A 26,166-nucleotide genomic window follows, 5' to 3' on the forward strand; every position below is an offset into this window, starting at 1 on the left:
TTACATTAAGGATGAATTTGGCTCAGAGATTATATATTGTGAACTAGGTACTATGAGGAAAAGATCAATGATAGATGCCAAGGCTAACGTTAGAGGGCTTTTAACATCAAATCCAATTTTATAGTAAATTGGGTGAATATGAGGATCCTCCAACTTTGCAAGAAACATGAGAAATCTAATTCTTCTTCTTTTGAAATGGACACTCACAGGTATATTAGCCCGCCAAGTTAACACTGATAGAAAGGATTTCACATTTTAAAAAAATTTTGTTTTGTTTTAAAAATTTCCTTGCAAACCTGTGCTAGTGCTTGAGAATAAGAAACAGAAACTAGCCATCTTAAGTTTATTTATTCAGTGACCAACACAATATAACTTGTGAAACATAAACTAGACTTTTCAAACTCTCTCAGGCACAATTAGTAACATAAGTAAGGACATTTAAAAATATCAAACATGATTTTAAACAACAGCATCCTTTTAAATATCACTGTTAGTCAGATTCATTTGTACTGCATATATTGTTGAACTTTCTATGTCCAGCCTCACTGTAGGCTGGCCATCCAGGTTATGGCTAGCTGCCTGCTGAAAACAACTCATGCCAACTAAAGAAATATAATTAATAGATTTTAGTAGCCTCTGAGCCCATGAAATCTCTAGTATTTCAAATTGGAGGAAAAAACTAAAGTTTATAGTGTATTGTACTGTTTTATTTATGTTGACTGTAGGTGATATTCTAGAAAGCATACTGGCTAACTTGTTCCAACCTCTGTGGTTACAATGAAAATTCACAGAGTTTAAAAATACACCTGCCAAATCAGATCCTTCCTTTAACAATGCCGATTTAATAAGCAGGAAATATTTAAAAATTAATTTATTCAGATTTATTTAAGGTATCCATCTAGGGTCAGGGCACAAATATAAAAATTTGCTAATAAAATATAGGGAATGGGACTGCTCTACACAAGTGATTAACCTTACCTGTTACTAGATTCCACTGCTGGAAAAAAACACTAGCTGCTCTAAAGCTTACACAAATCCTTACCCAAGGTAATGCCAGAATCCCAGTTTCCTAAAGAATACATACCTCGACTTTTGCTACTGTAAAAAACAGACAAACCATGATGTAAATAATACAACAAATGTAAGTACTTGTATAAAATGCATAAATGAATCCCTACTGAAATATTACCTTGTCAAGAATGTCTCCTGGTGCTATATCCACTGACTGTCCAAGCAGAAGGAAATCTGAAACTCCTTGTGCTACTACCAGGATACAGTGGCCTCCAGAGATTAAAAGAACTAAGAAAGGAAATTCCACTTGGTTTATTAGCCTAATTGTAAGTGCATGTGCCTCCATGTGATGGATGGGGATGAAAGGTTTTTTATACTTGTCCACCAATTTTAAACTATATTCTAATCCCACTCCAAGACTTAAAGCGAGTCCTGGCTTTACAGTAGTTGCAACAGCAGAGAGTTCATCGAGAGAGATTCCACTGACGCAGAGTGTTTCTTTCACTATTCGCTCAATATTTTCTCTGTGAAGTTGCTGTGCCACTGGAGGAATAATCCCACCTGTTCTAGTTAGAAACAAAGAATAATGAAGTATCCCTATTTTATGACAGAGACAGAATCATAGAAATGAGAGATGGAAAATACTTGGTAGTTCTGCCATATCATGACTGTTTCCTACAGTATATTCTCAAATGCTTTGTCTAGTCATATTTAAAATGCCCCCTGCAGTGAAGATTACCATCACTTCCACTGGAAGGCCATACGAGGATTCAACTTGCTCTTGCTTGGTTTATGTCCCATTTGATTTTAGCCCTAGGCTGTGCCAAGACAATTTTTAGGAGTCAGTACTCTGCAACTCCTCTGTCATCAGGAATTCAGCAAGGAATGTCCATATTCTAATTTATCTTTGTCCAGAATTGGAGACAGGTAAATATCATACTCTTCAGGATTGGTGGTTGTGGGAAATTTTACCAGATTTGATAATCAGAACCAATTCATATTTCTTAAGACTTAAGAACCTGCCCCTTGATGGAATATAACAAGTATAAATGACAATAGCATTAGTAGTCATATTAAACTACAAGTGAAGTTATAAATAAAGCACCCATTGTAATGTCTACTTACTTTAAATGGACTTCATTTTGAGAATGTAGAGCTTCTCCTAAGATTTTGCCAGTATCATCAACCACAGCAGCTGCTGTATCATCACAACTAGTTTCAATTCCCAGAACTAATTTAGTGGGATAGTATTTGACAGAGTTAAAGAAAATGCTTCTTAAACACACAGACCAGCCATGTTCAACTGATTTTGAAGTGCATCTGGTTACACTGCTCATTGCTAAAATCTTCTGCACAGAGGCATGCCTAGAAAAGAACTGTACAGATACCATCCTCAGAATTCAAATTCCACAACAGTAATTTAGCCAGGCCAAGTCATATTAGTAACAAGTAATTTTAAAAGCAGTGGCCAAATTCATGCAAACTGTCACTTCAAAGTTAATGCAGTTACACCAATAATGACTTGAATCTAATGGGTTCGTGTTTAGGAAAATGGGAAGAGACTAAAAATGATGTTATTTCATTGTTTATTATACCCACTAGAAGTCTGAGTGAACAGGCTTAGCTGATTCCAAAATATCTTTTCCCTTATATTAAGCAGAGGTTCTTACGATGAGCTCTAACAATTAGACATCATATATAGGGCCTAATTCTCTTCTCACCCAGGTTTTACCCCAGTGTATTTCTATTGACTCATGATTTACACTGGTATAAATCCTGAGGAGAAGCAGACCCAGTCTCCTACTCCCTCCAGTGAGGTCCGCCATTCATGAGCAATAAGAAATAAGAATATATTTGTGGCAATAAAAACTTAATCGTGCCCTATAAACCATTACATATATTCTCTCTCTCCTTTTGCATATATCTATATCTATAGCGGGATACATAGCAACGTGTTGAGCTAGATCCTGCATGCTAGTAGCAAAACACTTTTTACACCGCTCAATTTTTTTCCCACACAATCTTCCTAATTCAAACCAGCTGAGCTTCTTTTTGCACAGACTTTCCCAAAATATTCACTATTGAGCCTAGAACAAATGTGCCAAATTTCAGCCCTAAAGATATATTTTGATAGGCCTCTGAAAATGACCCTTTAGGATGAAAATCCCTGTGCCACCTTAATTTTAGGCAGTGCTCTATCAAAAGTATATTTTGGAGCATGCCTTAGGTACCCAGGCCCAGATCCTCCAAGGTATTTCAGAGCTTAATACACATTGTTTTCAATAGGAATACAGCTCCTAAACACCTTTTAGGATCTGGGCCACAGTCCTCCTCTGACTCAATTTTTTTCCCCCCAGTACTAGGACAGTTGCTGATCATGGTGTACTATTTCAACAACCATCAATATCAGCGCCAGTAGCATTAAGTGCCCAGTGCTCATGGTATTTTTAGTAATAGAGCATAGAACTGCTGCTGAATCAAACACTAGAAATACTTTGGAGTGGAGGACATGGGGGGACTTCCTAGTACAGAAGGAAAGGGGGGGGAGGGAGAGAAAGAAGAAGTTAGAGAAAATGAAAGGAATTTTATAAAACGTATCCCATTAGAGGGATCACATAGACAAAAAGCATTGTCCTCCAACTCAGGCCTAAGGAAGAGGTAGAAACAATAGGGGAAGACCTAACCACCTAAGGTAAGGAAAAAAATGTTTTTGCATTTAATATGCTTCTAAAATGCTCTCCTGTCTATTTTCTCAGTATTAAGACATGGTCCCATTTTGGCAAATTTGTGAGATGAACACTATCTACCATATGGAGGTAGAATACCTGTGCTTTAACAACCTAATTTGAGTTACATTACAAAACACACATGGTTTGTACAGTAGATTACAGTAAGTGACTAACCAAATGGATATTTCTTAAAGTGAACTGAAATCACTCTCCCTCTCTCTATATATGAAAAGTTAATGAGGGGGTGGGGGAAAAAAGAGTCAGTGCCAAAATATTTTTAGCAATTTAAAAAATTATTTCTTTTCTTCACTCTTTATAAAATAACCCCTTGGAAGCTTGAAAGTGATACCTGTTCCCTTTCCCAGTTTTGCTTCTCCTTTGTGCATGCATATTGGTTTATTATTGGATGATTGCTCCAGAGTGCTTTCTTATTATTCTACTGCACACAGAATTACATGGACTTAAGAAAATGGCAAGAAATGAAGCAGATCAAATTTCAGGTCAAACAAACACAACAATGTACCTTTAATTTTCTAAAACGGTTATAATTTTAGAGCTCAAGAAAGTGACCTGAATAGTGTATCCCTTACTTTTTTACTATTACAAACTATTGAGCTAAAACGTGTTTCCTAAGAAATAAGAAAAAGAAAAGGAAATGTTTTCTTAATACTTAACATTTTGAGAAAGGTTAGGAGGTCTGTGGTTACCTGCACCCAAAACATGTTTCAAAACAGATTTTGTTCAGTGTTTCCAACTGTTGGTATCATGTTTTACACTTTTCTGTGAGAGAGACACAGAACACACAGTAAATCTCACAAAACTCTGCAATTCGTAGACATTATGTATAGACAGGCAGATGTGCTTGGTTACACTCCTAAATTGTATAAGTAATACCTTACAGTTTATATGCCTGAATACTCCATTATTAGAAGGAACAAGACTTACCATAAGTCACTTTCACTGTAAAAAGTATTCAAGCTTTCAGAAAGGTATTACTCCAGACAACAAAGAATCAAATAACTGAGCAACATCACAGTAGCAAGCCAGTTACTAGAAGAGGAACAAGGTATTGGGAGAATGTATTTGTTTTATTTATTTAAAGTAGTCTCACCATAAACATTAAAAAGAATAATAGTATAACTTGTTTATAATTTATAAATACTTGTTTTGTAAATTAGGGAATATGTGGCCACGGCATCTGTGAATACATGGAGTCAGAGGCCATGAATCCACAGAGGGTACAAAGGTGCCGTGGCTCCTTCTCCCGTCACAGAGCTGGAATAGTGGCTGTGGTGCTTTCCTCCACTCTGTCCATTAATGGGGGGAGAGGCTGAGAAAGTCCCTCCTCCCCCCCACACCCTCACAGAACTGGTTCCTGTGTAATTCCCTTTGGTCCTGCTATCACTGATATCAACAGGAAAACACCCAAATGACCAGGATCAAAGCGAGTTTGTTACAGCACCTCACAATGTAAAAACATTCCTTCTAAAATACACATTTTTTCCTACACACCGCTCCAGCCAATATTTTTAATCAGTCCAACTCTTGTTACACATGCTGTGAGAAATGCCCTTGTGGATACTAATTTAAATCCAACCTAATCTGATTAGATCCTGAGCCTTTTAAAAAAACAGGACAGTGACCCCTGATAACATAATTATCTGTGCTACTTTCAAGAGCATCCACTAACTATGCAAGGATACTATTTTTATAGTCAAGCACCCAGGCATATGTCAAGCACCCAGGCAGAGAAAATGAAGCATAACAGTAAAAAGAAAAGGGAAGCAAGTGAGTTAAGATAGCTGTACCAAAATAATCAATAGTATATTTTCATCCACAGATCTTGAAGTACTTCACTTATTATCTTTATTTTATAGATGGAAAAACTGAGAGAGAAAGATATTAAGTGACTTGCCCAGTCATGGCACAAACAGAAACAAAACCCAGATTTCTCAAGTCACAATCCCCTCCCCTAGCTACTGGATCACACTGCTTCCTATTAAATAACAGAGTGGGGATCCTCCAGACTATCTGCATGAGGGCCTTGGTTAGATAACTACATAGAGAAAACCCACCTTAAGACATCTCATGAGGAAAAACAGCAGAAAAGAAGAGAACATGCTAAGTTGCTCTTATTATCATGTCTCATTTATGTAACACCATATCTGACCCTGGTACTTTACAGACAAATAAAATGACATATCCCTGTCCTGAAGAGATTACAATTAGATTTAATGCAACAAGATATGACTAACAAACAAGGGGAGGAGGAAATCAGTATGGAAGGATATGAGTTACAACAGGAAAATATCACGAGATATATGCTTAATGTTATGCACACATCCTGTTAATTATCTTTGGATATCTTAAAAGTAATTTTCTCAACATGTTACACCTTGTGGTTAAAGTCCAGAATGAAGGCTAGAGGGGGAACTGAAGGCTGAACAAAAGGAAGAGTTTTTGATCCCCTCCCACTTCTCTACTACAAGGTGTATTTCTGTGTTTTTTCTTATTCATGTTATGGAAATTGCTACTGCTGAGAAAATACTTGTTGCAACATCAAGCAGTTGTTTTGCGTAATGTCACTAAATATGAAGACATAACCTTTCCACTACTAGATAAGAAGTGTGTTGAAAATCTATATCTATTTTATTGGTAACTGGTTGGGACTAGTATTTCAGTCCTGTTCCATCTTTAATTTCAATGAACAGGGCTATTCTGGGATTGAAAGTGGTTGCTTATTTAATTTTTGCTTCAGGGTTAAATTGTATCTTAACTATCTTCAATAACAGATCTTTTCTGCTCTGGTAGTTAGGCTATTAACCTGGAGTTAGTGGCTGTACAACATTTTTTAGTATGGGGCTACTGATAAAACGTGTCCCTGCCTTCCCCTAATCTATTTAGGTAACAAATAGGTTTGGGGAACTGATAGCCAATGTTACTACTAACACAGGTTGTAGACAGACATACCTGGAGAATGATCCTTCTTTGCTGGGAGCACATTTCTAATGATGTACTGAATGGGAGGAGTTTTGTTTATTAGCTCTTTTAACATTCCTAGAGTTCTATGCCTAAGTGCACCTACCATGGTAGCAATCATATTGTGTGCAATGGCATGTTTATATTTAGAAGGTATTACACAGAGTTGGGCAACAGAACCAGCCTGCATGTAAACAAGTTTCATGGTTCTTTCTACACCCTTGACTGTTTAAACTCCCCAAATGAAATAATGACTGGATGGTGGGTTAGTTTTGAATTAAGAATGCAGAGCTGTAGGGCTTTTTTTCTATCTCAGTCCCTTTCTGGCTATTGCCTGACAGGGATAATGTGGCTCACAAATATTTTTGAAAGGAAATCTGTTTTGCCATTGGAGGGGGCTAGGATGAATTAAATGGCATACTTTTATAACAGAAGGAGAAAACAAAGGTCTACAAGTGATATATCTCCTCTGTTCTGCAAATTATTTAAATCAAACCTTGACTGGGGCACCAGAAGAGGCAGGTTGGTGTAACTGGCGTGAGACATGGGACTGTGTCGTGGCTGCATCCCTGAGAGAATGAATGGACAAAGGAGTTTGTCTGCAAGTCATAACCTGGTAGAGAGAAGAGTGGCACAGCAGTCGGAGCAGGTGCAATGCTATGGTTACTTTACCAACTATTTCAATGAGATGCTCCTTAGGGAGAACCGACTATAAAGGGCGGGCAAGTCACATAACCTCCTACAGTGAGGATGCAACGAGAGGGGGACAGGACTTTCCCTCCTGCCTCGAAGAGAAGAGCAGGGGCTGTCCTGCGGACCCCACGGAGCGGAGATGGAGTGAAGTCACCCAGCGCCAGAGGGAGAGGCCGCTGGAGGAATCTTCCTCAGGCGAGCCCGACACCCCGGCCTCTCCCCCTCCAGCAACCGAGACCCGGGGGGTGGGGGTGAGCTGACACACCCCTCCCCCCGCGCCAGAGACGCCCCCGTCAGTCTCGGGCTACATAAAGGTTCCGCCTCCCTGGGACCGGGCTTCATCCATCTGCATCCCCTCCCCCGCATCCTTACTTTTTGCTTCTGGCCCCGCCCCTCGACAAGGTTCACCGGCGACAGCGGCTTCTGTCCCGCAAGGGTTAAAAGCGGCCTCCTCATAAGAGCAACCCGACTCGCTGTCGCGGCCCTGACTGAACAAGGCCTGGTCACGTGGCAAAGCTGGGCCAATGGAAAGGAGAAACCTACGCTGGGGGAGAGGCAGGGAACTGCTGGCTGCCGCCATCTTTGGTCCAGGCACCTAGAAGGGAAGACCAGGAGCAAGTAGCCTCGGGCGCCATCTTTGTTCATCCCCGGGCATCAACCGGCGCGTTACAACGGGGCGGGCGCACCGAGGTGACCCCACCCCTAGCGATGGCCGGGGCAGGGCGGGGCCGTGGGAGACCTCGCTGGGCTGCCCGAGGAGCGCCGGGGACGCACCGGCCGGGACAGAGACAGATGCAAGGCCCGGGGCGGGACGGGCGGGAGTTAGGGACTCAGCCTTCCCCACCAGCCATACTGGCACCGCCGCCTGCGACCTGCGCTCCGTGGTGCTGGGGGCGATAGGGCCGGCACAGGACTCAGCGAGCCAGGCAGGCTAAAGCCCAAAGCACCTCTGGGCCCCAGTGCCATACCGTGGGGGTCCTAAGGAGGACTATCTCCCCCCCATTAATACTGGGCTCCCTCGAGCTGCTTGAGGCCTTAAGCCATTGCTTAGGCTGCTCATAGCGAGTGCTGGCTCTGCTGGGCCTATTTAGTGCTGCTCACCACTGCACCAGAGAGCGGTCCTGGTTCAGTTAGACTTGGCCCAACCGCATGCACAAGCGCATAGTCATCCTCGGCTTTTCCAGAGGCTGACGCCATTCATTGTAACTTTCAATGCCACTTCTGCAGTTGTGCTCTTCGGCCGCAGCCCCCTAGAGAACACCACCTCACAGCCTAAGTGAGCACAGGCTACCTGCCTCAAACCATCCAAAGGGCACATCAGAGATAGTCCAGATTTATCCTGCCCCTGCTGAGGCTGTTAATCATGTGCACCGCTCCAAACTGCATAGCAGTAGCAAGTAGTTGAAAGCAATGATATTTAGCTGATAGCTCAAAGCTGGCTCTCCTTTAGGTTCTTTTGAATATTAATATGTCTCATTCCAAAATATCTACAATCCCTTATACCTACTCGTTGTGCTGGGTCTTGGTTTCAGATTTATTTTCTGGATGTTATACTCAACACAAAGAAGGATATAGTCCTTGCCTCAAGAACTTGCACTTTAAACAAGATATAGAATATTGTGTACTGTGTGATCAAGATTACAGTTTCAAGTATAGCTTTTTATGTAGACTTAAAATTTGTTAGGTGACTGTTCTAGTATTAGGCAGGGGCTTTATGGCTGAAATGAGCAAAGGAGGATTTTGCATAAAGAAGGCAACTGAAGAAACTGAGTTTACAAAGGCTGTGAGAACTTACATTAGTTAGATTAGTGCACATAGTCTGTACTTATGGATTTATTGTATTTTAAAAAAACATTAAAAGAAAGTTAAAGTTGCAAAGTCAAGCACTCAGAAGTTAGGAAATAGAGTTAAAGTTTCATGTGCAACCTTAGTTTTGCCCCCTTATGCATATCCACTATGCAACAGACCTCAGTACATCACCACATACTATTTTTCCCCACAAGGTTCCTGCCTCATTCAGTGCACAGGATGGAGAGTGTACAAAGAATCATGTAAGAATAGTGAATGAGGCTATTTTCCGTAGAGGCCTGCCTCACTTGTTGCAGAAGTTGTCAAGCTTCAACTATTCAGGCTGAAATGCAAGGTTTTATAAAGGAAAGACGATACCTACAGTAAGACTCTTATAACAGAGTGCTAGGTAACCTAGAGGTATTGCTTCTAGCTCTCCCTATTGTATATTGATACGCCAAAAGCTTCCAGATGACTTCCATCCATGTAATCAATATTATACCTGTCCCTTATTTTCATGTTTGTTTGGTTTTTTGCATAGATATGGACAGACTTACTGAGAGTTGAGATGACACTTGAAGAATTAAAGCAGGCTCCCAAGTAAGCTTTTTAATCCTTGACAACTCTGTCCCACTAAAGTGTGTTTAATAATTTGGAAGCAGACTCAGTGCTTATATGATCAAATAGTACATGAAGAAAATAAAACATTCAGTTGTACCCTACAATGTATGTGATGTAAAGAGACAAAACCCTTAACTGCTATCTGTAGAAATTACATAGGTGGGTGGGTGTGTGTACGTTTCCTCATTAAATTGAATAGTTGGCTGGAGTAAAATGTACCATGTAATATAGTATTTTGTTCTTACAGAGGAAAGAATAAAGCCAGATGTGTATTTTGAACAACTTGTTTTATACTACAAAGAAATAAAACCATCATAGGGCAAATTATTTTAAATGCTGTAAACCACATAAGCCATTGGGAAAAAAGTATCTGAGGAGAAAAGGAAAAAGCCTAGTACAGTGATGTGTTGTACAATTATTGAAAAGATTTTCCTATTCAATTTTAGACAAGTTTTACATAACATAGGATTAGTGTTTGAAACACTATCAACAATCTATTTACAAAAGCACATCACCAGCTGTAAATTTTTTGCTAAAACGAACAAAAGTACAAAGTACAATACTGATTCCTAGTCTCAGTCATTATCATTTATCCTTTATATAAAACAATATTTTCAAAAACAAGACACTTTCAGAGAGCTAGCATAGCCCTATGAAGCAAACTTGATTTTTTTTAAAGTAGCCAGTTATCACTTTATATTCATAATTATTAGTTTAACTTGAAGATTCATCTGTTCATACGAACCGTTCAGTTACTATGAAGTTTCATAGCTCACTGCTGATAAACTACAGCCAATCTTCCATCAGCCAAAGTAGCCAGAAAAATTCTCCTGCTAAGGGAGACAAATACGCCCACCAGTGGCTAAAAACTTGATTGAATTTTGCAAGGCAAATCTTTATATAGGTGTTGGTTTTGCTGCATGAACATTCTTGCAATCCCTGTAGCCAAGGCTTAAACTAGGGCCATGCTCCTAAAGGCCACAGTTCTTATGATAACCGAAGGAAGTTCCAGTCTCCCCTCTCTCTCCACCCCAAATCCAAGCCAGTTCAAAATGTGCTAAGCTGCTTTCACTTGGCAGTTACTCTGCATATCTTACAGGATCCTCTCTCTTTTTCAAGACACAAAACTAAATGGTGAGGCCTCAGCATATACATCCATCACTCTAATTAGAGTTGATTATCCACAAGGGTAGTACAGTACTATACAGTAGTGGAGTCACCCCTGAAATTTAGATTCTTGCATGTTTCTTGAACTTCTTGTCAAGGTGTTCCAAGAAATGCAAACATCTACATTTTCTTCTGCTGGACCATACAGTTAACATCTATAGCTTGGTTGTTCACCCACCACCAGTTTGGGCTTTTACTTTGTGATTTTACTAGCTAGAGAAAGTGGTTTCTGCTGGATATTCCAGCAACCTGCAAAACTGGACTGCCTCTCCTCTTAAAAAGAAAGAAAAAAAAAAAAAAGGCCATTATAGACCTCTTAACCACTAAAACATGGCCTAGCAATCAAATAAAGAAGACTGCCCAAATCTACACCATAAGAAGTTTTCTGTTTTTAGAAATTCTGTGCTTTAGTTTCTCAAAACAGATTAGCAGCCCTGTCTGGAAAGTTAAAACAATGTTGACGTATTTCATTAGTATATGAAAAGTGGGCTAGCAAGCTGATGTAGAAATCCCCTGAATTGACACATAGGACTGGAGATGTCTTTGTAACTAAGGTCTCAGGAACAGATATAAGTACACCATTAAATCACAGCAGTAACTAGGTTAAAAAAAACAAACACAACTACATTGTCTACCTTTAGGTGTTGCCAGACAACCCATAAACTATAAAAGTGAACCATTTATAATCCAAAAGCAGTAACTGGCTACTTTTACATAATCTAAGCATGAGGCCTCACCAGTTCTTCAACAGAGGATTCTGGGTTTACATATTAACTTGCTTTGCTTTTACTACGGCTATCTGGTTGATTTGTGAAAATTGCCCCTACGTTTCAACTAAGTTATTCACACCTTCTTTGCAAGTCACTTGTGTCGCCTGGGCATATGTATTCTCTTAGTGCTGATTAAGTTTTAGAGCTGGGCCTGCCCAGTTCCTCATGGAAAACCTCTCTCCGAAAGATTTACCATTCACATTAAATACTGAGAAGCATCTTCCTGTAAAAGTCTACTTGCCTTCCAAACAGCATCCAAAGTAGAAGCAATTAGATCTCAGGTGTGAAAGTATCTCATTGTATGTTACTAGATAAATGGCACAGCAGACTACCCATTCCTTCACCTGAGAAAAAGCAGTAGCCATGGCAGGTTTTGGTCAGAACACTTCAGTTTCACATCTTCTGATTAGTATTTGTTGATGCCAAAGATTCTTACACCATGAAGCTGTGGCAACTTGGGGATAAGCACACTCAAGAGAGAAGCTGTGTTCAGGATGAAGTGTGCTGGATCATACTTGGTATAGAAGCTTGCCAAGAAATACCTGCAGAAACAAAGGGAGTAAAGACAACTGACAAATCTTGTTTTTTGTTAAATGAAGAGAATTTTAAAAAAAACTGTAAAGTCATCAGGGGACTAAGAAAGGATTCAAGGGATTTGGGGGGTGGGGCGGAGGACAGAACAGAAATATTTCTCCTGCTTTAAGATGCTTTTATAGTTTCGGCAAATTATGGCCCGAGTATCTTTCTCCCACAACCCTAGGGTCAGGGTTCTGAAAAACAAAAGCTAGATTTTCCCTCCCCCACCCTTTCAACCTGAGGTCCTGACACTCAAAAGTTACAAGGCCAGCTGAGAACTCAGGTTTTAAATGGCACAAGGTGTTATTAGTTTTATATTTTAACCTAAATACATTTCTCATAAATATTAATTAGTTTAATAAACTCTGTGACAAGGAATTTGAAGTCCTCTAAAGCAAAGAGGACACTGAAGTTGAGTGACCTGTGATCAGTCAGCAAAGTATTAAAAAAAAGCCTGCAACCCTTTTGATGTTTCCACTGCAAGTTTGCTATTGTAATTTAGCTAGTTGACAACCAGTTCAACTGGAAAAGTTAGAGAACATACCATAGATTCCAGCTATCTCACCCTTTTTCCTGCTGTTACAGTCTACTTCTTTGCTAAAAAGAGCCACAAAACAAAGCGATAATTGTGAATTTCCTTGGGTTTTTTTGGCGAGGGACTATTCTTTGTTTAAAGTGGTGTAATGGGATGTTTTTACATATTGTGTAAGCCAGGGCTTGAAAAATGCTCTTGCATTCTTGCCACGTCTTGCAAATGGGAGGCTTTCCCTGAAAAAATGGAGAAGACAATGACATCCGTTTCTGTGTAGTAGTGTTAAAAATTTAAGAAGTTTCTTGCCCGTATGATTTTGAAATAGCCTTCTAAGTATGAACCAATTTAGAGTTCTTCTTCCAAGTCTGTAGACAGCTCAGTGCTGCTGTTGCTAACACTTTTTACAAGCTGTAGAAGAGGACAACTATAGCAAGACTCTGAGATGTTTTATTGCTGCAATTTAGCATCCTGAGAATAGAATCAGGTCAATTTCATTCAGCTGATGCTTAGAAAGTCTGTGAACAAACAGGAGAGGCAGGTATTGGACTAATTTGAGGTTGGGTGGAGGGGGCAGAGAAAACGAGTCTGGGATGGGGCAGAGTGGCACAGATCTCATTCCCCTGAAGTAGCTAGAAGGCTAGGGAGGAAAACGGCAGTGTGCATCCTATCCCCCAGGAGGCTCTAAGGTGGAGAATAGCAAGAAAGGACCTTTTCCCCCCCCAGAGCCAGAAAAGCAGAAGGAAGCTTCAAGTTTGATCAAAAAACAAACTAGCCATCTTCCATACAAGCCTCTGGAGACCCTGAGCAGCTAGGAATTCTGGCATGCTCCTTGCTTCTCAGCAGATGGGGACAAGGATAGGTCTTTCATCAGCATGCTGTCCTTGGATCTTGCTGATGGCTACCTATCACTAAATCTGGCTGCTTACTAGTAGATTCAGTCCTTTGGCTACTAGGTGTCTGGTAAGTTTTTCAAATGCGGTGTAGGACATGATCCTGCAGGTGACGCTTAGCACTTTGTAGGATTGGTCCCTTAGTACTTAACTGACTTTCCTTTTATTTGCATAGTTGTTGCCGTTACAATTCCATCAACACTGGCTGGGGTGTGTGTGAAGTTTTTGATCAATTGTATTTACATTGTAACATAACTTGAGTAAATAGAAACAATCCTACTAGCAAAATGCAAAACTGACATGAAGTGCTATGGATCAGACTCAATAAGAAGTATGGCAAAGATCACAGAAAATGTGAGATAGGCACTTTTGATGCTTACAGAAGTTGAAATCACAAATACTGAGAATCGAGTTACTGTTTTCAGCATACACACGGTACTTTATGAGGAAAGTGTTCTGTTAAGCTTCATAAAGAGCCTAATTCTACAGACCCTTTTGGTTGTTAATATTTGCAAAATTGAGCCTCTATTTCAATAACGGGGTTCAAATCTGCTTGGAAAAGAATGACTGTAAACTAATTTAATCTCCAAACACATGCTCTGTAAACCTATCAAATAGAGACAAAAATAAATGAGGAAAAAGATTTAACAGATGTAAAGTATTACTAATTGATTAATTCAAGGTTTTTAATTCCAAATATATATATTATATTAAATTTCAAGTACACACACAAGATAGAATCATTCTAACAGTTCAGAACTCACAGAATTATTGGAGAGATTGTGAAGAATTTTCGTGAGGATGTAAATTGTACTCCATAGTCCAGTTGCTCCCAGTGTGTTAGCAGCCTGGCTTTCCCCTGGTCAGGTGTTTCAAAAGGAGTTCCCTTTACCGCATGTAAGAATACATACATTCCCTGGGGAAAGAAATTTTTGTAAAAAGTAGCATTATTAATTATTATTATTTAATGTTTTGTATTACTGTAGCCTCTTCAGGGCCCCAACAGAGATCAGAGCTATATCTTGCTAGGCACAGGTATAGGCACATAATAAGAGAGTTCCTGCTATGAACCTCTTGCAACCTGGACAGAAAGTATAGAAACAGGGAGAAGAGGGCATGAGGGTGGAAGGAGAAAGACACACAAAGAAGTGAAGTGACTTGCTCAAGGTCAGCAGGTCAATTGCAAAGCCAGGATTAAAACCAAAGTTTCCTGGTTCCCAATCTCATGCCCTATTCACTAGATTACATAGCAAAGATTATATGGTGGAACAGACTGTAAATAAGAGCTCTAACAAGTTCAGAGCTGCTAATCAGTAGTCATAAAACACAATATTAAAGCGCTCAAATAAATTTGTTAGTCTCTAAGGTGCTACAAGTACTCCTTTTCTTTTTGCAGATACAGACTAACACGGCTGCTACTCTGAAACCTGTAGTGATGAAGAGAATGTGATGAAGCCCCTTCGGTAACTTTTAGTCTAGTTAGTAAAACAAGAGCCCTTGAATAGAACTATGTTTACACTGCATTTTTAGGATAGCATCCTTTCTTAAGATAGCAATCTTTTCCCTAGATAGTGGCAGATCATGTAAAGTCTTAGGCTATGTCTACACTACGGCTTATGTTGGCATAATTTATGTCGCTCAATGGTGTGAATAAATCACCTCCATGAGCGACGTAAGTTACACCAACTCCCGCTGACACAGCTATCACTGCTCGCTAAGGTTGTTTTATTATGCCAACAGGAGCGCTGTATGTGCAGACATGCCGTTATTGTTGATCCTGGGTTGTTGGTGGTCTCAGGATGCTAGATAAATGAATCTCAATTATGGCACAAACTGATGAACTGTGCCCCTGGTTCTCTAACCTTGACATAACATTTATACTCACATCTATAAAATTTTAAATGATCACTGTAAAATTATAACATCCTAAGGCAGAAAAGGCAGTTTGAGCAAAAAGAGAAGGCATTTTTTTTCAGGTCAGATTGGCAATGACTTTGGGTTTATTTGCCTTCCTCTGCAGCATATGGGTGAGAGTCAGTTGCCCAGATTATCTGGGTATATCTCACTTAATAATTTCCCTGCCATTGTGGGGGCCTTGAGCACTGGTGCACCTCGGTCCCTCCCACTCTCTGCTTGTGGCACACAATAGTCTAGTCTCCTGTGGGCTGTCGTACTTTGGTCTAATTTTGGTTGTTGGTTTAGCACATAGATGCTGGATGGTGTTGGTGGTCTGTGACATATAGCAGGTCAGACTCAGGACCACTAGATCATCTTCCAGCTTTAAATTCTATGATTCTACGAGAATTATTTTTCAAGGCTCTGAGTGGACAAACACTTATGCACGTGAGTAATTTTATACAAATCAGTAGTACCACTGAATTACTGCATAAGTGTTTTCAGGATCTGGGGCAAAGATTTTAATTATAGTCCTGAACGAGAGTCCACTGAAGTCAGTTATCTTTCTATTGCCTTCAGTGAGGGCTGGATCAGGCCCTGTGTGAACATAGGGGGTTCTTTTTTATATCATGCAGAGCTAATATAATCCCTTCTTCCAAAGTGTAAACAAGAAGCATAAAGCCCAGTAGATGTTTCCATCCTAGGATTGTGTAAAATGCTGTAATTTTTTTTTTTTTTGGGTTGCCTCAGAGTTCTTCAGGTAGATTAATAGCTAATACAAGGGGGTTACACAGAGTATGTTCTCCTCAATATGTGTGCTACTCCCACTAATATTTAAGGCTCATCTCCTTACAAATAGAACAGAGTGCATAGTTATTAGCAACCAATTGGCATTTATGATTTGTAACATTCTGGTTTAGTTTTCTAAGAACTTTTAAAAACATTTTAAACCATTTACCCGATTCAAAAATCTTTGGTTGAACACTAAAATCAATAACCGCATCTTTTACCTTCTCTGTTTTTTTGCCCTTGTTAAAAACAGTAAATTTCCATTGTAAATGCCTAATACTCTGGCTTGTGAGTAAGCTCACTGCAGAAGATAAGACAGTTTGTTTGGCCATTTAGGATTTCATTGTCTACACAACCTAGAGTCCTTTGTATCTTTCTCCTCTTCTACATCACACAAACATATATACATAAGTGCCAGGTAATTTCTTAATGTCTGTTACAAGACAGAGTACTATACTCACCAGATTGTGAATCACATTTGTTAAGGTCCATGCAACAGGAACACTGAAGAAGGGAATGCTGAGCAAGACAATATGAAGCATACCAACTCCAAGTGCGTAGGTCAGCCACATTCCACGGCTGTTCATCACCCTGGTGTTTGGATTTACCTCGCTATGGGCAACTCCTACGTTCATTTTGCTCTATAAAAATAAAATTGTATGTAGACTGATATCACAGGATTCATATATAAGAGATAGTCAGTATATCTCACATCTAATGTTAAGACCAGGAGAGAGACTATTATTATAAATAATCTCTAATGGGGTAACATAGCTAGAAAGAGCATGTGTATTGGGTAGAACACAGGACTTTGAAGTCAAAAGTTCTGTCTTCTGACATTGACTCATAGTTTGATCTTGAATATCTGTACAACAAGATTAGAGGATTGCCATTCTGAAACCTAGAATATCCAAAGAGTCAGTATGTAGTGATGGAAACAGTTACAGCCATGGTTGAAGTTCATAATATCCCCAGGTTGAGTCATCACTGGGACTCATGGTCTGTTACTGTCCAATTTTTAAGTTCTCACCCATTTTAACTTTACAAATTATACCTATGTGGTGTACAGCTACAGTATGATCTGTAAAAAGAAAAGGAGTACTTGTGGCACCTTAGAGACTAACCAATTTATTTGAGCATAAGCTTTCGTGAAGTGAGCTGTAGCTCACGAAAGCTTATGCTCAAATAAATTGGTTAGTCTCTAAGGTGCCACAAGTACTCCTTTTCTTTTTGCGAATACAGGCTAACATGGCTGTTACTCTGAAACCTGTTAGTATGATCTGTATTTATGTTATGCCAAGTACCCTAGAGACCATTGTTACAACATAGGTAATTCAGCCGGTCACCATCCTTACTGTACAGCAAATTTGCATGTGGCAATTTTATTAGGTTGCGCGAGGGAGAATGCATGTATGGTGGACTATTTGTCCGAACTGTAACACCTGTGCGTCCAACTGCCACCCATACAAATCAACACATCTTCCAGCACCACCTCCTAGACACAAACACAATCACCTGACACATGCAGCACAAACCCCTCATTTTCTACTCACACAAATCCATACAACTTTTCCAGTGCAATATAACCCACACACAAATCAACACAATCATCCACACCACACCCCCAAACATCAGTCTGAAGACTATAATGTAAGTTGAATCAGTGTGAAGTGATGGAAATAGTCTCAACAAATAGACCTCTCAACCACGCTTGTAGCCATCACCAGGTTCAATCACCACTGGGATTTGCAATTTGTTACTTAAAAAAAAACAAAAACAAAACACACCCAACGATTCAGCTACTAGAATAACTCAAGCATTCTGTACCTCAGTTTTCCTACCTGATAGGGTTTTGTTTGGCTTAATGTTTGCAAAGGGCTTTGAGATCTCTAAGTGAAAAGTGCTTCACAATAATTTATTTGCCTGTGAGGCGCCTGAGGTGGAGAAGTCCCGGTCCTCCTCTGCCCCACCCCTTTGGTCCTGGGTTCTAAAATGCCATCTTCCATTTTTATCCATCACTTGTTAAAAAATGGTGCCTCATTCATGGTGTCATGGCTTGTAAGGCTAGAACTACTTCTACTCATTTTCTAGAAAAATATATTTCTCGCCGCCTAAAACAGGCCAACTGAAGTTATCAGCCTAGCAAGATTAGATAGACAGATCAATCTTGCAAACCACAGATTCATCTGGGGTGATGCTGTTTGCAGTGAGTTCTTGCACAAACCTATTTCCAAATCTGCACATAAAAGGATGAATTACAACGCTCAAATCAGAAACACTCTCTGCCTTCAAATGTGGTAGTGGTTCCCACCATCAACAAAACAGTTTAAGGGGAGAATCCAAATTGTTCTAGTACTGTATATAAATTGTAGAAATCACCCAAGCCTTGGCCTCTGCAATGTCTTCTAATTTAATCAGCTTAATAAGAGAGGGGGTGAAGGGATAGCTCAGTAGTTTGAGCATTGGCCTGCTAAACCCAGGGTTGTGAGTTCAATCCTTGAGGGGGCCATTTAGGGATCTGGGGCAAAAATTGGGGATTGGCCCTGCTTTGAGCAGGGGGTTAGACTAGATGCCCTCCTGAGGTCCCTTCCAACCCTGATATTCTATGATTGACTCTCTCTCTCAACCACAAAGATGAGCTCTGGTTCTGGCCAGAATCCAAGCCATTTTTTGGCGTATTGAAACTTTTTAAGAGGAATGAAACACAATGGATGAACTATTCTTTACAAACTATGAATGCATATAACATTATATAACTTTTCATCTCAATGCACTTTAAAGTTCTACATGCCAGACCACAGAAAGGCAGCCACCTCTAGAGCGGAAGACAGCACCCAAATGGCATTCAGCACATTTCAGAAAAAGGTGTATGTGAGATGTGCATATGAGAGGTGACCGTTGTTTGGGAACTGAGGGGAAATAGGATATATTAAGCAGTGAGAATAGTGCAATCTGTACTCTTATGAAAAGCCTCAGATGTTTTTCATTGTCAATGCAAGCTAGTGAGAGCTCAGTTCTAAGGTGTCAGCTGAAAGGCATATACAGTAAACTTGAATTCCATGCAGTTTATTGTCTCAGAAGGAAAAAGGAATTAGCTGGTCCTCTGATTTCAGGGGCTCTAGGTGCATCCCCTCAGTCTGACAAGTAGGACTGTAGTTCCTTTTCTTTACAGATGGCCCCTGACCAAGAGACCTCCTGGTCAAACTCTAATTGTTAGCTCTATTTTCAGCCTATATTTAAGGTAAATTGTGTTTCTAGTCCACACGCTGATGCTGCCTCTTCCATGTTGGGTGCTGAGGCTGGGCAGGGATAAATGGGGCAGAAGTGATTTAGTGCTACTGACTTCTTTTTTTAACCCCTTTTGCTACCATGCTGCAATAAGGGCTTTTCCAAGCCAGCTAGACCCTTAGAGAACAGTACAGCACAACTGTAAGACAGAAACTTCACATTAAGGTCTGATTAATGAAAAACCAGTTACAGAAAGTTTAAAAGCAAAACAATTCCCACCCTCCTTAAGAAAGGGATAGATAATAAGACAGAAAATATCATATTGCCTCTATATAAATCTATGGTATGCCCACATCTTGAATACTGGATAGACTTGGAAAAGGTTCAGAAAAGGGCAACAAAAATTATTAGGGGTGTGGAATGGCTGCCATATGAGGAAAGATTAATAAGACTGGGACTTTTCAGCTTGGAAAAGAGACGACTAAGGGGGGATATGATAGAGGTCTATAAAATCATGACTGATGTGGAGAAAGTAAATAAGGAAGTGTTATTTACTCCTTCTCATAACATAAGACTTAGGGGCCACCAAATGAAATTAATAGGCAGCATGTTTAAAACAAACAAAGGAAGTATTTTTTCACACAACACAGTCAACCTGTGGAACTCCTTGCCAGAGGATGCTGTGAAGGTCAAGACTATAACAGGGTTCAAAAAAGAACTAGATAAATTCATGGAGGATAGGTCCATCAATGGCTATTAGCCAGGATGGGCAGGGATGGTGTCCCTAGCCTCTGTTTGCCAGAAGCTGGGAACGGGCAACAAAGGATGCATCACTTGATGATGACCTGTTCTGTTCATTCCCTCTGGGGCACCTGGCACTGGCCACTGTCAGAAGACATGATACTGGGCTAAATGGACCTTTGGTCTGACCCAGTATAGCCATTCTTATGTTCTCCTCACATATGCATACACACATATAGTGGCCACTGCTACAGTTAATCTGTTTGAAAAGCCATTTATCAAGTTAAGTGTTGGTCAATTGTTTTTGCCCCTTCTAGCTTCATCGTCACACACAATTTACCAAAGAGAGATCAGATTCTGATGTCACACCTGCCAAAATGCAGAGCAAGCCCAGTGAAGCCAATGGAATTAACTCCAGATATAGTCTTCAGGGTAATAGAGATTAGAATCTGGCCCACGAAATTTTAAAACGTTTCAGAAGACAGTGAGTGTCCCCAGGCCTGTAAAATGCTTTAGTTCTCGACCACTTGAATACAGAGTTTTTAAGGCAGGTGCCAATCGTTGAAAAGAGGAATAACTATCCTTCTATCATATACTAGCAATGAGTTCCCTATTAAAGCAAGAGGCCAGCTACTCTATATCCCAGCTGAGAGGCAGATACGGGTAAAACCTCTACTCCCCCCCATCATGCATCTTCGCTATTTTGCAGATTGCAGCATGGGAGACTACACACACTCTCTCTACAAAGCAGCTTCACTCACAGACAATAGCCACTCTAGATCCTGATTCTAGCTACCTGCATTCAGTGTGAATTTGAAAACTTCCCTTCGTTTCATTTTCTGCTCCATCGGGGCCAATCTGCCATACAATCAGGGCAAAGGCAGACGTCAAAGCCCGCCAGCAAACTAGATCCATTTGCTGCAGGGCAGAGATCCCATGCACTGAAAGATAGGACCCTTTATAGAAAAACAGGGGTAGGCCCCTATCCAAGCCGCAGCGCAAGAGACTGTGTGTGTGCAGGGGCCTGCTGCTGCTTTGTTACCGGAGGAGTGGAGCCCTCTTTGTGGGGCCCTTTGGATCTGGGTTGTACACAAACCACCTCGCACAACTACGGCAGCCCCCTTTTCCCCTGGGCACAACCCTCCTCCCCGCTGTTCCATCCGACCCACAGCAAGAGGAGAAGGGGACCTACCGCCTGGGCTCGCCTCCCCTCCGCGGCGCCGAGCCGAACCGAACCGATCGCCCCGCTGCCGAGCTCGCCGCTCCCAACCAGCTCTCCGGCGGGTTGCCCGCTGCGGAGCGCGGCGCTGCTGCCGTACGCGCCAGCCGCCTAGTGGTGCAGGCGGGGGCGGGGGCGGGGCCAGCAGCGAGGCGGGGCCAGCGATCCCCCCCCCCGGGGCCCTGCGCGCCGCAGAGCGCTGCGGAGCCGGGACGCGGGAGCTAGACTCGGCGGGAGCGGCAGGTAATGGTGCTACGCTCACCTGCAGGCGCCGATGGCCCGGAAGCAGGCGGCACTGGGTTGATCTTTGGGGCGGAAGGCGGCTCTAGCGCAACACGTGTAGCGGGGGGGGGTCCCTGTTTGCCTCCGCCATAGGCCACAGGTAACAGCGGGAAGGGAAGAGACAAGTGCCTCGGCCGGGCCCCGAGGGAAAGGCCGGTGGCGAGGAGGAGCCTGATGGTGAGAAACGCCGAGCAGCCTCTGCCGAGTGTAGCGGGAGTCGTGGGTGCTCCCTCAGCTCCTCTGGGAACGAGGCCGGAGGTGGACAACTGTCTCATCCTTCAGCAAGGCCCAGGAGGTGGAGAGGGGAGCACAGGCTGAGGGGGGCAGGTTTCAATTGCTAGTGCAGGGAGTTTAAAATAACATTGGATTGTTAAAAGAACAGGAGGACTTGTGGCACCTTAGAGACTAACATTTATTTGAGCATAAGCTTTCGTGAGCTACAGCTCACTTCATCGAATGCAGCTCACAAAGCTTGCGAAAGCTCATGCTCAAACAAATTTGTTAGTCTCTGAGGTGCCACAAGTACTCCTTTTCTTTTTGCGAATACAGACTAACACGGCTGCTACTCTGAAACCTATCATTGGATTGTTAGCTTCACTGGTATTTGCTGTCACTTCATGTGTGTAGTTCCGCACTTTGATGTGAATAAGGTACAGCAGTACAGGTGAAATGATACTAAAGTGTGAGATAAGCAGGTAAATGTGGGTTTAAAAGTGGGGAGGGAGTAGACAGTGCAGTAAACAGAGGCTTTTTCAGGGTCAGTCTCAGACCATGGGGATGAACACCCCCAAGAACTCAGGACCATCACAAACCTTCACCAACTTTTTCTCCACGTAATAGGTGCACTTCTTTGACCTGCCTTCTCTAACAAACACATAGCAGCATCTATATTAAAAAAACAAACAAACCCAACACACTACTTGAAGGCACTCAGACACTATGGTGATGGGTGTGGTATAATAATCTATATAGAATAAAATAGGCTAGGGACTTTAAGAGGCTTGTGTGTATGGTTAGTTTTTGCAACAGTTTTTCCAGAGCATGAAGTTCTCACTGCTGTAGCGATTATCTTAGAAGTGGATATACACTGTATTATCAGCTAATGGGGTAACAACTCCTTTCCCCTTCCCCATACGCACACTGTTAAAGTTATGGTTGAGATTTTCCATGCACAGATATCCAGAGATTCAAATTTATGACCCTCACAACAACAATTGTAATTCAACCAGTTTCCACATATGCCCTGCTTTGGTTGCAGTGTGTATGGTTTAACCACCAGAGAGTCCAGCTCTGCCACCTTTTGATCTTTGCCCTTGTCCTGTGAGAGAAATAATCTTGTCTTTTTTTATTTAAAGACTGACTATTCTTAATGAACAGGCAGAAGGATGCCCAGGTTGAAGGGAGGTCTCTGTGACTAATATATAGAGACCAGTCCTCTTTCCACAGCCCAGTCCAAATGCCCTTTTCTCTATAAAGGCATTGGTGTGGAGGAAAGAAACCCTCCATCTAGGGGCTCACAGTGGTAACAGGACTGCTCCCATGTCCTTATGGAGCAGTCTATGTAGCTGCCCCCCTTCCTCTGAAGTCAGTGGCCTCTGATCCTGTTTGTTGACAGATCCCCTGTTCCCTGAATAGTTGCTTCAGGTAGGCCATGTGGAGCTGGACTCCATAGTGGGCAAGCAGTGTGCACCCTATGTTAGATTGTGAGTTTTACCACTATCCTATGGAGTGTCCTTTATATAGAGTTGTCTGCTCTCACAGAGGAAGGGGGAAAGATGTGGGGCTGTTGTGCATGAATAGCTGTGGCTGAGATCCCTTCTAAAGGTCCACTGCTTGCTTCTGTCAACGTAGACTATCCCCAGAACTTAGTGTCAGTGATACTTATGGTCAAATAAAAACATTCAGCAAGCTGAAGTTGGAGTTTTGTGTTTTGTTTTTACACAATCAGTCATGCTAATTTCAATTTAAAACACAGTGGGGAAATATCAATATTTACCAACTGATTAAGGGTAAACTTTGCAGAGGAAATGCTCAAGTGTCTGAGAGGACACTGTAAAATCAGTAGTTTAAAAATTATTTGAAATGCTTATTAAAATTCTCTGTCACTGTCCTTTTTAAAGACAAAGCTAATAATATTATAGTTGGCATGTATATAACAATTTAAATCTTCAAAGAGCTGTATAAACATTAACTAATATCCACCTTATTGCCCCAATTCTGCCATTATGCGTGTACTTTACATGTGAGTATAATTAGGTTCAAGGTATGTAAAGGTAAGTATAAGCATTTGCAGGATCAGGATGTTAGATTGTGAACAGTTCAGTGCAGGGAATATGTCTTTATCTTTATTTGTAAAGCACTGTGTATGTTTTATGGCAGTATGTAAGTGTTTTATAAGTAATAATAGAACCCCTTTGTGGCAGGTATGGTAAGTATTATTCCCATTTTACTGATAAGGGATATATAGGAACAGAGAAATTAATGACAGGTTTCAGAGTAGCAGCCATGTTAGTCTGTGTTTGCAAAAAGAAAAGGAGTACTTGTGGAACCTTAGAGACTAACAAATTTATTTGAGCATAAGCTTTCGTGAGCTACAGCTCACTTCATCGGATACATTCAGAAATTTATGACCTGCTTAAGGCACATGGTGAGTCTATAGAAGAGTCAGGATTAGAGTTTTGGAGTCCTTGGCTTCTATTCTCATGCTTCTGCCCTAGTCCACACTATCACTGAATATGACCATTTCTAACAGACCAAAACCCAGCCCTCTGTGGGCCATATTCTGCTCTTAGATTGTACATAACTCCAGTTAAGTCAATATGCGTTACAGCCTCACAACATATCTGAGTAATAGCTCAGTAATTTTAGGTAGACTTTAAAAAGCCTGATGTCAGAAGGGTTAGAAAAAAGAGGGGTTTGTGACTTTCAGATTTTGGCACCAATCCTGGGCTCCTCATGGTCAAGAGGGGTCCACCTATACAGATATGATTTAGGATCAGGACCATATATTGTAATCATTTAATCAAGGAACATGTAAGTGCTCTCATTGGTATTGAACAGAAAACAAATGTACCTGAAAAAATAACCATGGGACTATGTACTGTTTTGTCCGTTGCTCAATATTACTCTGAATCCTTGCATTGTCTAATGTAGAAGTTCTCTACTGTCAAACTAGTGTTTTTCTGATATAGGGCCTGACCCTACACAAGATCTCTCCTTGTGAATGTATAGTTCTTACTGTTTCCCTAATTGCATGATTCACCTAACTAAATGTAATGCATTTTTGATAATTGAAAAGTGATTGAATAAAAATGTCATCATGTTTGTAATACACTCTTTAAATTCTTGTTCTATTATCTCTTTCCATCCAGCTCCTCTGATTCTAAAAGCCCAGGGATGAAGCAGTTGCCAGCTGAAACTGTCCGGCTCCTTTCAAGTTCTCAAGTGATCACATCAGTTGTTAGTGTAGTGAAGGAGCTGATAGAGAATTCCTTGGATGCCAATGCCACAAGCATTGATGTTAAACTGGTAAGTCTTCTCTGGTATTAAGTTAGACTTAAGATGGAAAACTGGATGGTAGTATACTGGGGAAATTTCTCCTGTTATGTAAGGGTGTAAAAGTCTCCTTTTAAAAATATACATCAATTATAAATATGTATATTTTAATGCTAAAGTTAATGGGCAAAATTCTGCTAGGAGTTACATCTAGGCATTCCTCTTAAGGTCACTGAGCATGTAGGGGTGTAACTGAGGACATAATTTGGGCCAATGAGCAGACCTAATGAATCATTGTAAACTTGCTTTAACATATCTGTCTTTATAAAAACACCAGAAATGACACTGCCTGAACAGTGGTTGGTTTAGAGATTGTTGGCCATACTAGTTTAGTTTTCGCACTTACGGGCACAAATGTGCGAACACCTAAACCCCGTTCTTGCAAAGAAAACCACCTAGTGGACCTCCATGCCCATTTAGAGCCTCACTGAAGTCAATGGAATTTTACATAGTTGTCACATTTCACATTTGATTAATAGGATGCAATCTTGGCATGCAGCAGGAAAACAAGTATGAAAAATGTTGTCATTGGCCATGTCAGAGGCTGTTTTTCAGGCTTTTGTAACTAGAACATTTAACTTTTTATTTTTTCAAAGTCTTCAGATGGTACTAATCAGAACAGTACCTTTTATAATATTTTTTTTAACAGGATATTTTAAAAGTTAGCATGTTACCAAAAAATATTGGCTGAAGCCAGAAG

General features: G+C 40.9%; 3 protein-coding genes and 1 long non-coding RNA gene across 16 annotated transcripts in view; 2 read left to right on the plus strand and 2 right to left on the minus strand.

Annotated features, from left to right (window-relative positions):
* The window catches only part of OSGEPL1 (O-sialoglycoprotein endopeptidase like 1), a 48,184-nt gene extending 40,253 nt beyond the window's left edge, over window positions 1-7,931 (minus strand). For 2 of the 3 annotated variants that reach the window (XM_075118023.1, XM_048870271.2), the window contains exons 1-3: window positions 7,785-7,930; window positions 2,137-2,387; window positions 1,190-1,577 (exon numbers count right to left, since the gene is read on the minus strand). In XM_075118023.1, the coding sequence (XP_074974124.1) occupies window positions 1,190-1,577; window positions 2,137-2,387; window positions 7,785-7,868 (723 nt within the window). In that variant the 5' untranslated portion in view covers window positions 7,869-7,930. Of the gene's footprint in view, window positions 1-1,189; window positions 1,578-2,136; window positions 2,388-7,784 lie in introns of all 3 variants that reach the window. The other variant, XM_048870270.2, reaches the window with a different exon arrangement.
* Window positions 7,932-7,957: 26 nt separating this feature from the next.
* Window positions 7,958-15,445, plus strand: LOC125645144 (uncharacterized). Its single transcript, XR_007359212.2, has 3 exons — window positions 7,958-8,102; window positions 9,742-9,800; window positions 15,153-15,445. It is a non-coding gene; the product is annotated as an uncharacterized LOC125645144 (long non-coding RNA).
* On the minus strand, window positions 10,090-21,763 carry ORMDL1 (ORMDL sphingolipid biosynthesis regulator 1). The gene is made up of 4 exons (XM_048870272.2): window positions 21,603-21,763; window positions 16,903-17,082; window positions 14,521-14,672; window positions 10,090-12,300 (listed from the first exon to the last, which is right to left on the minus strand). Exons 2-4 carry the CDS (start codon window positions 17,074-17,076, stop codon window positions 12,165-12,167), a joined length of 462 nt encoding a protein of 153 aa, XP_048726229.1. The 5' UTR covers window positions 17,077-17,082; window positions 21,603-21,763; the 3' UTR covers window positions 10,090-12,164.
* Window positions 21,764-21,784: 21 nt separating this feature from the next.
* The window catches only part of PMS1 (PMS1 homolog 1, mismatch repair system component), an 88,102-nt gene continuing 83,720 nt past the window's right edge, over window positions 21,785-26,166 (plus strand). For 10 of the 11 annotated variants that reach the window (XR_012664413.1, XR_012664414.1, XR_012664415.1 and 7 more), the window contains exons 1-2: window positions 21,785-21,872; window positions 25,283-25,439. Coding sequence is in view for 7 of the 11 variants with exons in the window: in XM_075118019.1 (XP_074974120.1) it covers window positions 25,308-25,439 (132 nt within the window). In the remaining 4 variants the exon portion in view is untranslated. Of the gene's footprint in view, window positions 21,873-22,023; window positions 22,089-25,282; window positions 25,440-26,166 lie in introns of those variants that run through there. The other variant, XM_075118020.1, reaches the window with a different exon arrangement.

This window comes from Caretta caretta, chromosome 11, assembly GCF_965140235.1.
Source record: "Caretta caretta isolate rCarCar2 chromosome 11, rCarCar1.hap1, whole genome shotgun sequence".
NCBI classification, from domain to species: domain Eukaryota; kingdom Metazoa; phylum Chordata; order Testudines; family Cheloniidae; genus Caretta; species Caretta caretta.